Below are 15,570 nucleotides of genomic sequence, written 5' to 3' on the forward strand. Positions count from 1 at the left end.
GTCTGGGTTTATGCTCTTTTTGACTTAATATTTCCATGGCAGTCTAATGGTAATGTTTTCTTTTTACTCACTTAATTTGCATAATTCTCCTAGGCGTTGGTCCCAGGACAGTCTTTGCTATCCAGTGGCAGCCCCCTCCAACATTCAGAGGCCTCCACAGAGGGAGCCGCAGCTTACTTCCACACAGCCCCTAGCTTCCTGTCTAATTATTTGGCTAATCAGAATGAGACATGGGTTGACCAGAGAACCTCTCAACTAATCAACTTTAGCACATCTGATGGACAAGTGCAGGGTAGCTTAGAGGGGCTTAAGGAGAAGATGGCTGAAAGTTCCTGCTACAACGGCTATCAAAAACATCAGGACCAACAGTCACCAAAGTACACAGAAGGCTCCAACAATGGTAGGTGGTCCGCTCTCAGATGAACATCAGTAGAGTGGTTAGAAAGGGTGACAGTAATGAGAATTTGTTTAAAGAAGACTGTGATTGAAAATGGAAAGAAAAGCTGTAGTTATTGGGCCCAGGCCTGTTTTAGGAGGCCAGTTAAATACTGTAGCCTTGAAACTCATTGACCAAACTGATTGCTTTGTAAACATGACCAAAATTATAGAATTATAGAGAGAGGAAGTTTTCTGCCACACATTAAGTTGGTACCAGAGAATGAAGTCTAATGTTTGGCAGGCCCTCCTGGCCATAAATTATGTGAACTAATTTTACAGATATTGATATTACAGGTATACTGGTGTCAGATTATGTTTTGTTTTTTTGCTGTTGTTTTGGTATATTAGCTTGGACTTTTTTTTTTATTCCTTTAAGGGTTTTAAACATAAACATTATTTTCATTTCAGCTCAGTTTGACCTGCTGTCAGAGATGGTGGACCATCGGCTTCAGCTGTTTCTGGATGTGGAAGTGTTTGAGGGAGAAGAAGAGCTTCGCTGCTTTTTAAAGGCTAGATAACCTGTATACAATGCCCTCAATAATGTTAACCAAAACATAGAGACACATTTTAAGTGGATTTCTACCTAGACAAAACTTAAAGAGATAGTTCACCCAAAAATTAAAATTTGATGTTTTTCTTCTTATCCCAGTGCATCCAAGATGTAGGTGACTTTGTTTCTTCAGTAGAACACAAACAAAAATTTTTAACTCAAACCATTGCAGTCTGTCAGTCATATAATGACAGTCAATGGGAGCCACAGATTTGAGAGTCAAAAAAACATAGACAAAACCAAATTAAACCATGTGGCTTGTGACAATACATTGAGGTGTTAAAACACAAAACGATCGGTCTGTGCAAGAAACTGAACAATATTTATATCATTTTTTTTTTTTTTACCTCTTATCCACCGTTATGTCCAGCTGTCCTAAGCGCGTTCACAACACGTGCGTAAGCTATCTGTCGCACATATATGTCGCTCATTGTTTACGCATTCACAACATGTGCGTAAGCGATCTGTCGCACATATGTCACTCATTGTTTACACAGTGCATAGTGGCTACTCAAAATGGTAATTACTTGTGCTTATCCTGATTCTTGCAACCTATTAAAAACTAAAAGATTATGTTTCCTTGCGCGAACTCATTCGGGAGTGTTGACTGAAGATCTTTTATTCATAAAAGTACATTTTTGATATTTGTTGCTGCTATTTTCACTGTCCATTATATCATCATATCATATATCATATCATATATATCACATCTTTGTTTAGAAAATAAATGAATTTCTTTATTGTTAACTTTCTGAATAGCTCAGTGTAGTTTCATTATTTTACTGGTGTCCTGCTGGGTTTCGTACTCTAGATATGGTCAAACTTGCCACTGTAACCCCATTTCATTTTGTCCTCTACAAGGACAAGGGTGTGAGTTTCTGCCTTGGCCTGGTTTAAGAATTCTATAAGAAATCCCACAGCAGGACAATTGATTTGATACACTCTCTCACACCATTCTGTTGCTCACAGTTAAGAACCAGCATTTCCCTTTGTTATTTTAAATTCCAATGTCCTGGTAACACTCAAAAGACATTCACTCAAATTGTAAGCAAACTACACAATTGCATTGTATCATATTTATTCCAAAGTGCTTTGTTTTTCAGTTATGATTGAAGTGTTTGAAGTCATTCTGTATATCTATCTGCCTTAGTTAGAATTAGTTATATTAATATTCTTTTGGTTGACCTTGATTTTAGATGTCCATTGTGAAGTTTGGGGATGCATTGGAGTTCAATTCCCTTATGGTTGTGTCGGACCAGTACATCTACATCTTAGAAATCACCTCACAGTCTGAGTAAGCAACTTAAATTTCTTCAGTTAAATGCAGGCTTTGAAAGAGCAGCTTTCAACTGGGTATGGGTAGTCCATGAAAACACTGAAACTTTCTGCAATGTTGTGGGTTTTGTCATGTCAGCAAGGTAAATGTAATGGTGTAGAGTCCCCCGATACAGCATACATTTCATACATGTTTCATATTATACATTGCTGCTCAAAAGTTTAGGATCAGATGTAATGTTTTTTAAAGAAGTCTCTTATGCTCATCAAGGCTGCATTTATTTGATCAAAAATACAGAAAAAAATAGTAATATTTCAAAATGTTATTACAATATAAAACAATAGATTTTATTTTAATATACTTTAAAATATATTTTTTCCTGTGATGCAAAGCTGAATTTTTATCAGTTGTTACTCCAGTCTTAAGTGTCACATGATCCTTCAGAAATCATTCTAATATGCTGATTTATTATTAGAATTATCAATGTTGGAAACAGTTGTGCTGCCAAATATTTTTTGGAACCTGTGATTCTTTTTTTCAGGATTCTTTGAATAACAAGTTAAAAAGAGAGTTTTTCAATGTAAATGTATGCTATCACTTTTTATTAATTCAACACATCCTTGGTGAATAATACATTTCTTTTGAAAAAAGAAAAAATGAAAATTTACTGACCCCAAACTTTTGAAAAGTAGTATATATTGTTAGAAAACCTTTGTATTTTTAAAATAAATGCTGTTCTTTTGAAACTTTTATTGATCAAAGAATCCTAAAAAAAAAGTAGCACAACTGTTAATAAATCAGCATATTAGAATGTGACACTTAAGACTGGAGTAACGATGCCGAAAATTTAGCTTTGTATCACAGGAATAAATTCCATTTTAAAATGTATTCACATAGAAAACAGTTATTTTAAATTGAAATAATATTTCACAATATTAAATTTTTCTGTATTTTTGATCAAATAAATGCAGCCTTGATGAGCATAAGAAGCATCTTTTAAAACCATTAAAAATCTTACTGATCCCAAACTTTTGATATTTAGTCAATGTCACATGAATAAGAATGCTGTATTTTCGTATGTCAGCAGACTCCGTATGGCCAGGCCATGGCCACTAATTGGTGTGGTGTGGATTTCCTGCTCAATGTACTGTAATTACCACGAGGACCAGCCATGAAGAAATAGCTCACCCATAAATGAAAATGTGCTGGAAATTTACTCAGGCCTCAGGCAATGCAAGATGTTAATGTGTTTCTTCACCGGAACAGATTTGGAGAAAATTAGCATTATGTGACTTGCTCAGGAAACGATCCATTGCAGTGAATGGCTGCTATCAGTTGCACAATACAGATGTGTCAAAGCTAATTCACAAAGATAAACAGGTAATTACCAGAATCAATTACGGAAACTCAGCTATGTAGATAGTTTAGATTCTGCTGTATTTTAACTCAAGTTATTTCAGTGTTGGTTTAGTTCAGATTAATATCATTGCATCATAATAGTCCACAAGTAATCAATATGATTACAGTCTATCAATTAAATTCTTCTAAAGGGAGAAGCTGTGTATTTGTGATTAACAAATTCGTCATAAAGACTTTTTTAAATTCAAAATGTTGCTTCCAGCTAAAATAGTCCTCTATCAATAATATACCTTCTTAAGTAATTTCTTCAGTTGTTTCATCTGCATCAAGAGAGAAATATGCACAGATCATATTAATGTAAGAGGACAATAGAGGATGAACTTTTTCGCAGAAGAAAGTGTTATGTATTAAGGTCTGGTATTTCGGCCAGAAGCGGTTTAAAGTTAAGACGCCTTGATGAATTTGTTTCATACAAACACACAGCTCTATTCTGACAGCACCCATTTACTCAGAGAATCCATTAGTGAGTAAGTGATATAAATTCCTCCAAATTTGTTTTGATGAAGAACAAACTCATCTTGAATGGCCTGATGATACATTTTCAGCAAATGTTTATTTTTGGGTGAGCTGTTGTATAACCTACATAAAACTTTGAAGGAGGTCACACACGTCTGGTGGATGACACAAAGTGTCCTAAAAGTTGAACACATTTCTGAAGTTTTCTATGAATTTGCACTAGCTGTGAATTCTGAGGCTGCTCAAAATACATTGTCCTTGTAATCTTTTAGTTTGCACAGCTGTTTTTTTATACAGCCAGTTTCATACTTACCAACTTGTTGATTCTTGAAATGAACTTTTGCCTGCATGATGATAGATTCAGTTTTGAAAGCAAGTACTGAATGATGTCGATACTACATTCAAATGCAGTTCGATACTGCGTGTACAATGTCACACCCTTAGCTTGATGCTGCAATGAGCTTTTTGTCCAGTGTTTTACCGGTTTAACAAATCTAGTTAAGGTTTAATTAAAGGGATTATAGTTTTAAGCCATCTCCACTAAATCTGTCACTTCTTGGACAAATGGAATATATCTCATTGAATGTGCACAAATTCTGAATTGAAATTACTGAAATGAGTAGACTTATTTACATGCATTTCTCTGTCCATATCTCTTACTTTTCTTTTCATATTTCTTACATGTCTCTCATTTCTGTTGCAGAGGGCAACCCTCAGACTGGCTGCAGAAAAGAGAAAGCCATCGGTTGTGTGAACTTAGCTATCTGGAGGTGGGTCTGGGCTCTCAAAGTATCCACCTAGAGTTTGATGAGGGGGCAGCAGCGTACACACTACTAGTGCGAAACAGCGCCCGCTGCAAATGGTTCTTCAGCAAGCTTACAGGCAAGACTTCCTTTTGCATGCTATGTGGTTTAGAACATGTTTAGAAGGAAATGAGAAATAGCACTTAGTAGACTTGCTAAGAAACTGCTTAAAATGATGTGAACAATGGCTGGTTTAACAGGTTTACAGTTGGTTATAGGTTCGCCATGACAAGTTGTTTTTTTTTTTGCCAGAGTGAACAAAATATTTGCTTCCTGGATAAATTAAAAGAATAGTTCAAACAAGATTTAGAAGGAAGTGCTGAATGAATGAAGGTGGTTTCACAAAAAAAGTCTAGTCCTGTCAATTTACAGAAAGTAACAAAGAAATGGATGCTCCCCTCTTTGACTATAAGACATTTGTGGTCAGGAGTCTGTAGGAAATATTGTAAGGTAACTTGAATTTATGGTTTATGGCATTGATGTGCTAAACACATTAAAATATCATGGATTTAAAATGCTTTATACACATTTATTAAAGTCAAAGTTTAAAAACAACTCTTGAGGTCTATATAACAAATTTTTGTGGAACAAATAACAGGGTATAAACTTTCACTGACAATCCACCAGTACACCAAGCTTACAAAGGAGACTTGTAGAAACAGTAACCACAGCCACTGTGATAATAGAAGCTGGCAGATACCTAACACTCTTACACATTGCAGAAACTAGTTGCAACCAGACAAAACACCACCTTCAGGAGTATTAACATGTCCAGCCCAGTGTTGTTTTAGTGGGTGTTCATTTTCACCACATACTATTGCAAAACAAAAAGGGTGTTACAAAGACCACAATAGGGCAGTGGCAAAACATAACTTTGACCTCATTACAAAAATGGCTCTGCACACTGTCTCACCTGAACTATGAAACTAACACTTTTTTTTCCTCACAGCAACCCATTTGTGCCATTTGATTGAGTTTGAGTTTTGTGGCTATCACTATCAGTACACCTGCAGAACTGTGCTAGAAAGGATTTTTTTATGTGCCTTCATTCTCTAATTTTTAATTTGTTGTCTTCCCACGTTGTATTTTAAAAAGTACTTTTTATGGAAAAATGTTGGTTTCTTTGCTTTAGCTTGTTTTTGCATTGTGGCTGTTCTTTAAAACCATCAAATTAGTTAATGACCAATATGTTTAAAAGCAGGAGGATGTGTTTAATAGTAAGATGAGTTATGCTAAGTTATATTTTTGTTGCTATCTATTAATGCTTTTAAATGAGTGAATTTTGAATAAATTGTAAAGCTTAAAGCCATTCTTGCCACAAAAGAACCAAGTAGTATTTCTTTTTATAGGGGCAAACTGCACCATGAATGCATTTTTATATATTTATTTTATGATTTCTTAATGTTCTGCCCCACATATTCCTATAGCAGTAACACTGTCTAAGTTCTGATTGACTTTACCATATTTAAATGTAAATAGTAAAAGGAAAAAAACTAATTCAGATGTGTGAGAATGTTGTTGTTTTTATTAATGTAGAGTAACAAATGCAGCATTGTCTTTGATTCATGAATCATTTACTGCTGACTTTCTTTTACAAACTTAAGCCTAACATATGCTACAAGATTTAAGATCGCTGTCCTGTGCGTGCTTGTCTAGGTGTGTCGATTGTAAAATCTGAATCTAGCTTTGATCCCAGAATACATTTTCTCACAAACTCATGTATGTTCATTTTTGATGGGCACGTCACGTTCCCTTTCATTCAGTTACTTTGGCATTTCATCAATGAATGACTCTATGGGAACTCCACCCAGGAGTGATGATTTCTGAAGCACGTACAATATTCACACCAATTTATTTGGTAAATGGAGCTCTACAGTAGCACTTGTGCATCTCAACACGTATAACAAAAGCCCAGAATCGTTTTATTTAGATTTTCTGTCTCTAGGGTTGCGATAACAGTTTTTCTTAAAACCCAATATTTACTCATCTGTCATTATTCAGTGAAAAAACTGAGATGCAGAAGAGTTGAACTGAATTAAAATGCTTTTGTTGCAGTTTGTTTGCAGCTTAACTGTAACTGTTGTCAGACGAAGGACAATCTCAATTTTTTTTTTCTTAAAAACTTTTTTCCTGCACTGCTTTTCAGCATCTGTGTTCCCCTGCTGTATATTCAGTACTACAGCAAAATATAGCATTTTACATTGAGTAGTGAATGCGAGTTTGCAGTCTGTATTGAATATGATTTAATAAAAAGACTGTATACCAAAAAAAGTAATGGCAAAAATCATCCTTTGATATTTCTATTGGGACACAACTTGCAGGCTGAACTCAAATAAACATACAGTGCAGTGCATAGTCTGATTTAGCAAAAATGACTCCTATGAATCAGTTCTTTTTAATAAATAGGTCAAATAGACAAGTCACTAGTTTGAATCAGTCTGATGAATGCTTTACTGAACTGAATCCATCTAAGGATCTGATAAATCAACATTTTGTTTACTTAATCACTGATTCCTTTAACTGCAAGGACTTCACTTTGAGTTATATCCATATCAAAATTAGTCAATGCCATTACTGGTTAAAAACCTCCAGGGATCTACACACCCAGTTTGACTCAGAAACACTTACAGCTTAGTCTGCATTTTAAAATTGAGCATGTCAATTTAGGTCTAAAATTGATCCCATTACACAGATCCCCACCCTTTAAATCAAACAATGTGATTCAAGTTGGACATTGCTGAGACAAGCTTATTGGCCCTGTTAGGCTCATAAAGATTTACCAGAAAGAAAGGAAAAAAATCAAAGACAATCCATAAGACAACCTTTGAAGACAGCAATGATTTAAAATTTATTTTATGTAGAATAGCTGTTGTGGTCTGTTACTGGTTTCTAAATTAAAAAAGGGTTACCTGAAGGTGGACTATAGGTTTTATGAGATTTAAGCTGAGGGAAAAAATCTTGGTCTGGTTTACTGGGCCATTTGCATTCCAGAATTTAAACATATTTGCTGACATTCCTGCCCTCTCTCTACTACCTAGGGCATCGTGCAGTTATCAGGCAGTGTTATAGTGCTTCCACTATAGCACACTTACTTTGTAAAATCTACTGTAAAGCACCCAACCGTGTAAAATGTATCAGTTTATGCAATGCGTCAGGTTTTATATCTATATAGTAATAAAAACTATAAACAAAAACAAGAGTCAAAGGAAAATACATACGTAACATACGGACTACATAAAAAGTCATAAAGACCTAACATAAGAACCTAAACTAACTAATCACATTCCTGTAATTAATCAAACCTAATAATAAAATTGGTAATTATAAGCATTTTAATATTAAATCAGCAAATTAATGTAAAAACAATTTCAGTCTAATTTCTTTTTAAATCAAATTGTTGATGCTTAGTCCTGTAATTTCTGCTTTAGCTGTATTTGACCCTTTATTTGGTTTGCTGCAACATTTTTGTTTCTCTTTAATCTTTTCTTTAAGGGTTTAAATGTTTAATTATACTAATTTATTTAAATGCATGGTACAGACAATACTATGAATAATGTCATGAAGCAATAACGTGAACACAATTATGTGTACATGATGTGAAAAAGCTCTTATTTTATTAAAGGAACACTCCACTTTTTTGGAAATAGGCTCATTCTCCAACTCCCCCCCGAGTTAATAAGTTGAGTTTTACCTTTTTGAAATCCATTCAGCCGTTCTCCTGTTCTGGCGATATCACTTTTAGCATAGCTTAGCATAGATCATTGAATCCTATTAGACCAATAGCATCGCGTTCAAAAATGACCAACGAGTTTCCATATTTGTCCTATTTCAAACTTGACTCTTCTGTAGTTATATCGTGTACTAAGACCGGTGGAAATGCAAAGCTTCAATTTTCTAGGCTGATAAGATTAGGGAAGTTTGCTGCAGTAATATGGCCGAAGCAGGCGGAGTATTATCAGAAATTAGTTCCCAGCTAGTTTAGCATTTGCACATGTGCTGCGTGGTATTACTGCTCCTGCTTCAGCCTTATTACAGCAGCAAACTTCCTTGACTATTACGCTGGAATGGGAGTGTAGTTCCTAATTTTATCAGCCTAGAAACTCGCAGCTTTGCATTTCCACCGATCTTAGTACACGATATAACTACAGAAGAGTCAAGTTTTAAATACAACAAATATGGAAACCCGTTGGTCATTTTTGAACGCGATGCTATTGGTCTAATAGGATTCAATGATCTATGCTAAGCTATGCTAAAAGTGATATCACCAGAACAGGAGAACGGCTGAATGGATTTCAAAACGGTAAAAATCAACTTATTAACTCGGGGGGAGTTGGAGAATGAGCCTATTTCCAAAAAAAGTGGAGTGTTCCTTTAAGTTTATGAGTTTGGGAAGAAATTCTGCAGATAATCTTCCTCACTACAACACTATGTTTTCATGCAGAAATTGCAAGGGAATTGGCCCCCAAGTCCGAAAGCAAGCTGAAGGGAATATCCACCACCCGGCTCAACCCACAGCACCATCTCTGGTATGCAGTGCAAATAGGCAGGCATTTTTTCCTCCCCAGCTCCTTTTTTCTTTATTTCTGCCTCAGGCTCTTCATTTTTCTGTCAGCCTATCCTACCCAAAATTTGGCATTAAATGTATAAAAAGTGTGAGAATGGAAATAAAGAAGATTCTCCTATGCACAGTTTAAAAAAAGACAGTCTTGTTAGTGATCCCAATGTACAAATCCTAATCTGTCTGTTCTGTAGGCATCTGGTCTGTGAGGACGCTCTGCCATGTGAAGAAGAAAACAGCCATCCTCCTTTCCGGTACCTTTTAGCATTCCTTCAGCAAGGTGAGTGTCTATGTTCTCCAAGAAGGCGGCATGCAAGCTTTTGACTTCTTTACCCAAAACATATCTGTGGCAACAGCCAGCAACCAACACAGAGGAATGAGATAAGAAATTATATGGTGGCTACAGCATGTGATGACTTGCCTTTGATGGGAAAGAGCTACAAATGGTTAGAGTAGCAGAACATGTGGTAGGCTCAAAGAATAAATTAAATCTGATACATTACAGTATTACACATTATTAGACAAAATAAAGCTTAAGATGGGTGTGATGTTCACCTCCAGAGGATTTATGGTCTGGTTTATAGCCCAGTGAATGTCCCATTCACCTTAGTTTAAGCCGTAATGTGACTCACACATGACAGTTACAGTTCTTTAATGATTCATACACGCTTTCATCAGATCACTCTGTGGGAAATAGGGCTTTCCAGGTTAGCACTAGGACACAAAGGTGTATGTATTAGTGCTTGCTTTTGTTAGGGTCCTGCTGTTATCCTTGGAACCAAACTCTGAGGTCTTAATGGAAAAAGGGAGAGTCGCAGAAAACAGATTTATCTGATTCTTCTTTAGAGAGTGATCCAACTGTGAGCGGCTGGTTCAGCTTTCAAGTGTCCCAGTACCCTGCTGGCAGCCTGACCCCCCCCCCCCCCCCCCCCAAGATACAACACCCCCCCTATTCGAAAGTACTCACAGCAGGCCAGACTTGTGGTGTGATAAGCATTCAGCTGGTGAGACCAAACCCAGCCAATCTTACAGTGATCTTTAAAAAACCAGGAACATCCTGGAACATCAGTCATGCCCTTTCCTCCCACACACAAACTGTTTCATATAGTCGTTTGTGTTTTCAGTTGTGTGCACATGCCAAAATGCTCATTAACACTAACATACACAGGAGATTTTGATGAATAAACACAAAGTACATCTAATATCACAAACAGACATTGTGTTCCTTTTCCTGCAAGATGTTTTTTTTTTATCTCTGTGGGTGGGCAGTGAGCGGAACTGTGCTATCATTTTAGCCTGAACTGTTGTTGCTGAAATGCATCTGATGTGTTTGTATTTTTTTATGAAAGAATGTTTTTTCACTGTTTCTTGCCTGACAGTGAGATCATAATAATGATTTATAATTTGAGCTGTCAAGATTTTTAAAATTAATTTGTACATCATTCGCCTTTGCTTGGTTATGTTACATCTGTGAAGAAAGAGAAGTGTGTCCAGCTATTAATATGCACGTTCGGTGCCATATGTTATTTCTGACAGCTTGTAGCTGTAACTAATGAACAACATTATTAATGCAACAAATTGTTTAAAAAAGCAACCATCTGAAGAATTACTATTACGAGAAACAAACTTCATTGGTTCTTGTGAAAACTTAAATGTATTAAAGTGCCCCTATTATGGATAATGAAAGGTTCATAGTTTGGTTTTGGCAGTCCCCAACAACAGGTTGACATGCATGCAAGGTCAAACACTTTAATTGTCTTATAATATGTGTTTATTTTTACCTTATTTGCTTAACGACTCCCAAAGGGTTCACTCAACAATTCATTTTTCTGAGAAACTTCTTCAGTGGCTGTAGTCTCCTAAAAGCCTCAAAGGCATCAGGGCTAAAGTGGAGAGAACAAAGACACAGGTCTTTAAGAAGTTGTATTCAATTGTATTATAGTTAAAGCATTGAAGACCTACTTCACTTCTCTTGTTGCCCATTGACTAATAATTACAACCAGAAGCTGCAAAATGTGGCATTGTATCAGTAGGGTATGTCAAAAAACTCCCATCTCATTTTCTTCCCCTCTAACTTCAAAATCATCCTACATCGCTGTTTTACCTTTTTTTTGTAAAGGGTGTTTGATGCTTTTCACAGAAATCCGCTACAGTGTTTGAGCGAGGGCGGGTTCAGGTTTTCCCGGGTGTGTGCGTGCAACAAGTGGGCGGCCAGTATGCTAAAGTTTCATGTTGATGCCAATCTTTGGATTTGTTGACGCCAAATCTTTGGATTTGTTTTAAAAGACTTGGAGTTGACTCTTTCTTTTGAGAGACAATAACTTTATACACAGTGCACTTTCAGATTTAAAGCTTTGCAGGATGTTTTTTTTTTCTTTTTTTTTTTCCCTCTCCATTAGAGCTGTGTTACACACTGCATGAAAGGTTATTTTCAAAAATCCATAATGGGGCACTTTAAAGTGACATGGGGAGAAAAAAAACGGTTTGAAGGTTTTCGCACATCAAGCAAGCACTTTGAGCTTACGTTTACCATATTTAAAGAGCTCCTATTATGCTTTTTGAATTTTAGCCAGTGTGTGGTGTGTATGTTTGGGCATAAAAAATATCTACAAAGTTACAAATCTCAAAGTCCACTCCAAAGGAAGATATTTCGTTTTTAAAAAATCCCTTTTCAAGAACTAGAACGAACGGCTCCTTTAGACTACAGCGTTTGTTTTCTGGATGCTATGATGTCACAATGCGGCCCATTAGAATATCATTTAAATAAATCCCACCTACGGAAATTTGAATCGTTCGTGGGTGGGGAGGAACGAGGTGGGGGATTCGCCTAACTTTAGCGATGTAGCATGGACAGCTGCTAGTGGGATGCTTCAGCGAGCCACAGGGTAGCTTGTATAAACGCAAGCATTGACTAAAGTGTCCGCGAACTGCTCCGGTATCCGTACAGTGTAGATTGCTTCACTAGCCTTATGCTGGAGCTGGTTGTAAATAATTAAATAAATTAGCACAATAATGATAATATCATGTATCGGCGATCTTGCTCCAATGTGTTTTTGTAAGAAAAATATCCATATTTAAAACGTAAAAATCACTTTATTCTAGCTTGTGCAGTTGTACATGAATCTTGCTGCTTTAGGAAGGAGTGTGCCAGTACTGAAACGCTGTCTAAGTGGTTCGCCAATTGCAACGCAGTGGGACTGCTAACCAATCACAACATATTTTGTTTTTCGGAAGGCGGACCGAAAGTGGAGCCATTTGTGCCAGCTTGGGGAGAAAGCTATTGTAATAATGTAAATTATGTGGAAAAATAACCACCAAGCATGAGAGAATGTTCTAGTGCACCCTAAAAGAGCATAATAGGACCCCTTTAACATAATCTTGCATAGCCAGACCTTCAGACTGACAGCAAAAAGTCTGACCAAGGACTGTCCAAGAGGGCATATGACTGAAAAGATAAACCAACCAATCACGTAATGTCATGTTTAGGGGTGTGGAAATGTCCCCATAAAAACAGGCCAGTGTATAAAACTCTTGGGTGTATTTTAAAGAGTCTATGCTGCAAACTTTATATATTTCACATGGTTTTGAAAATCCAGCGTTTAGTTGGTCCTGATTAGCTCTTATTGTTAGAGCTGTAGACATGACAGCCATCTTCTTCCATGAGAGGGTTTGGCGTCACAAAATGTTTTTTAGGCAGAACGTTAAAAAATGCAACACACATCTCCTGGAAATCCTGTAAAATTCAACCAATCAGATGATGACCTCGAAACTCCTAAAGTGTTTCCAATTTTGTGTGCCATATGCATCAGATGTTCAGCCAACGATTTATGGGCATGACGTCTGAGGCTGAGACTTTAATTATTATGCTCTATGTGTATGCGTTGATCCACATTTATATTAATAAAATCATCGCAGCTAAACTGGCATAATAACAAAACTGTACTCTGCTAGTTACTTTTTACACTAAAACTTTTACATCTCAAATGCTAGAGGCCAAAACCTTCCATGCTTGAGCTTTAAATAACTGTTGGTGTTGCAAGTTTCTTGTAGGGACAAAATGATCTTACAAGGTCTTCCTTTCTTTTTTCTTAGATGGCTCTTTGGCCTCTGTGAGTGTACTAGCCACCAAAGAAATGCTTTTTCTCCTTGATGAAGACCACCAATGGAGCAAGAGCCAACCTGAGGGCCAGATGAGCAGTGGGGAGGTGACCGTTCAGGAAACTCAGCCAATCAGTTGCGTCAGTTCCATTCATCTGTTCTCATCAGATCCATGCCAGGTGGACCTAAAACTTTATGACGAGGTGTGTGTGTAAATCTTCACGTGTTCTCAGCTACAACACAGAGAAACCAAGAGCAAGTGTCTGAATGATGTAGCTATTTATCATGGCTTTCATATGGATAGAATACATTTTTGCTTTTTGTTTTTGACAGATGGCTAAGAAAGAAAAGACATGGTCTTTACATGCTGAAGATGAAGAGCTGGTACAAGACCTGGTGAACTGGATAACAAATCAATGGGAAACCATGTTTGGGGTCAAGCTGACTACTATCAAGCAGTAACCACTAGCCACAATGGTGAAGAAAAGCACCTACTTTAAATCATGAAGAATCCTGCCTAAACCTTTTTTTAATCTGTATAATTGTCTTTTTGTCTCCATATAAGACCCAAATTCCATTATTACTTTCTTTTGGTTTTGCTTATGTCTCCTCTATATACAAATAGTCCAGTAACAAAACTGTGCAGAGTGCCTTTTTGTCTTTGTCACCAATCAACACCTTATAGCACCTTATAATGCATAACTATGCATGCACAAACAGTTTATTTGTAAATAGATTACTGTAGATGGTATGAATGTGAAAATGAAGGTTTATTTGTATCTCAGGGTGAAAAGTGCTCACTGTGCTCTCAGAAAGGTTCATAATGGGGTTATGCAGGTCACTGGAGAATAACAGGTTTACTTGAGTGTTGGTGTTAATACAATGTTAGTTGTTAAGATACGTTACTGAACTAAAATACCATCCCTCTCTCTTATTTATGAACTGCCTAGGTACACATGATTCTCCATAATGACCTTGGACTTGAAGTATTTTGTGTGTTTTTTGTTTTATAAGAAAACAAGCAGAAATCTAGCTCATAAATGTAAAGTGTAACTGTCGTTTTTCTCCCAATGTTCTATTCTAGCACTTGTATAGAGAGCGTAAAAACATAATAGTCACAGGCAAAAGAAACCTCAAACAGCTGTGAAGAAAAAAAATAGTAATTTGCTAAGTCATTTGTGTCATTTATATGTTCTGCACTTTTATTTCTTTATAATTGCATGAAAATAAGTGAAATGGCTTTGTTTTATAAGTACACGTGGTTAACAAAGTTGAAAACATATTGTCATTCAGTGTATTTAATGTGTATTTATTCATGTTTGTACTGGTCTGTCTCCAGTGGGAAATCATAATAACTTTTATTTTTGTAAACACAATAAACTCTTTAAATATTACACAGCTTTTCAGTATGTTCAATAGATGACAGAGGGAGAGATCTAAAATCTAAAAATGAATTGGTAATTATTTTTTGGTACATTTCAAATTATTCCAGCATGAAAACAAACCAGTCATTTTCTGCTGCATTTCTGTTCTCTTCTTTATGAGCTCACTTTTTCTAAGGTGATGTATTAAAATTTTTAGACTCTTTTTTTCTTTCTTTCTATATATTTTATTTTATTATTTTTGCACTGCTGTTCCAATACTTCTTATTGATGTGTATACCTGAATCTAAGATTTTTTCCTCTTACACTTTCTCTTTCTGTATGTTGTAGAAGTGTTGCAGCAATTAGTCTTGTGATCTTTTCGTATGCTTGCTGACTGTGAAGTGTAAAATCACTTTATTCAATGTGTTGCCAAATTTTATGACAAAAAGACTCCACAGTAGAAATCAACACATTATTAACTTTACAGTTATTTTGAATACAATCAAATTAGTAATCTGTTTTTTTTTTTCCTTCAACATTATTATGAGCTGTATCAGATACATGGTAAATAAATAGGCCTACATTTATAGAAACACACACACAAAGAC

General features: G+C 36.1%; 1 protein-coding gene across 1 annotated transcript in view; it reads left to right on the forward strand.

The window, feature by feature from the left end:
• stk11ip (serine/threonine kinase 11 interacting protein) overlaps positions 1-14,992 on the forward strand; it is a 29,874-nt gene extending 14,882 nt beyond the window's left edge. The window contains exons 19-26 of the mRNA XM_073852276.1: positions 94-400; positions 847-947; positions 2,185-2,282; positions 4,843-5,021; positions 9,384-9,468; positions 9,695-9,780; positions 13,593-13,801; positions 13,932-14,992. Of these exons, the coding sequence (XP_073708377.1) occupies positions 94-400; positions 847-947; positions 2,185-2,282; positions 4,843-5,021; positions 9,384-9,468; positions 9,695-9,780; positions 13,593-13,801; positions 13,932-14,060 (1,194 nt within the window). The 3' untranslated portion in view covers positions 14,061-14,992. The remainder of the gene's footprint in view (positions 1-93; positions 401-846; positions 948-2,184; positions 2,283-4,842; positions 5,022-9,383; positions 9,469-9,694; positions 9,781-13,592; positions 13,802-13,931) is intronic.
• The last annotated feature ends 578 nt before the right edge of the window (positions 14,993-15,570 follow it).

This window comes from Garra rufa, chromosome 12 (assembly GCF_049309525.1).
Source record: "Garra rufa chromosome 12, GarRuf1.0, whole genome shotgun sequence".
NCBI lineage: Eukaryota > Metazoa > Chordata > Actinopteri > Cypriniformes > Cyprinidae > Garra > Garra rufa.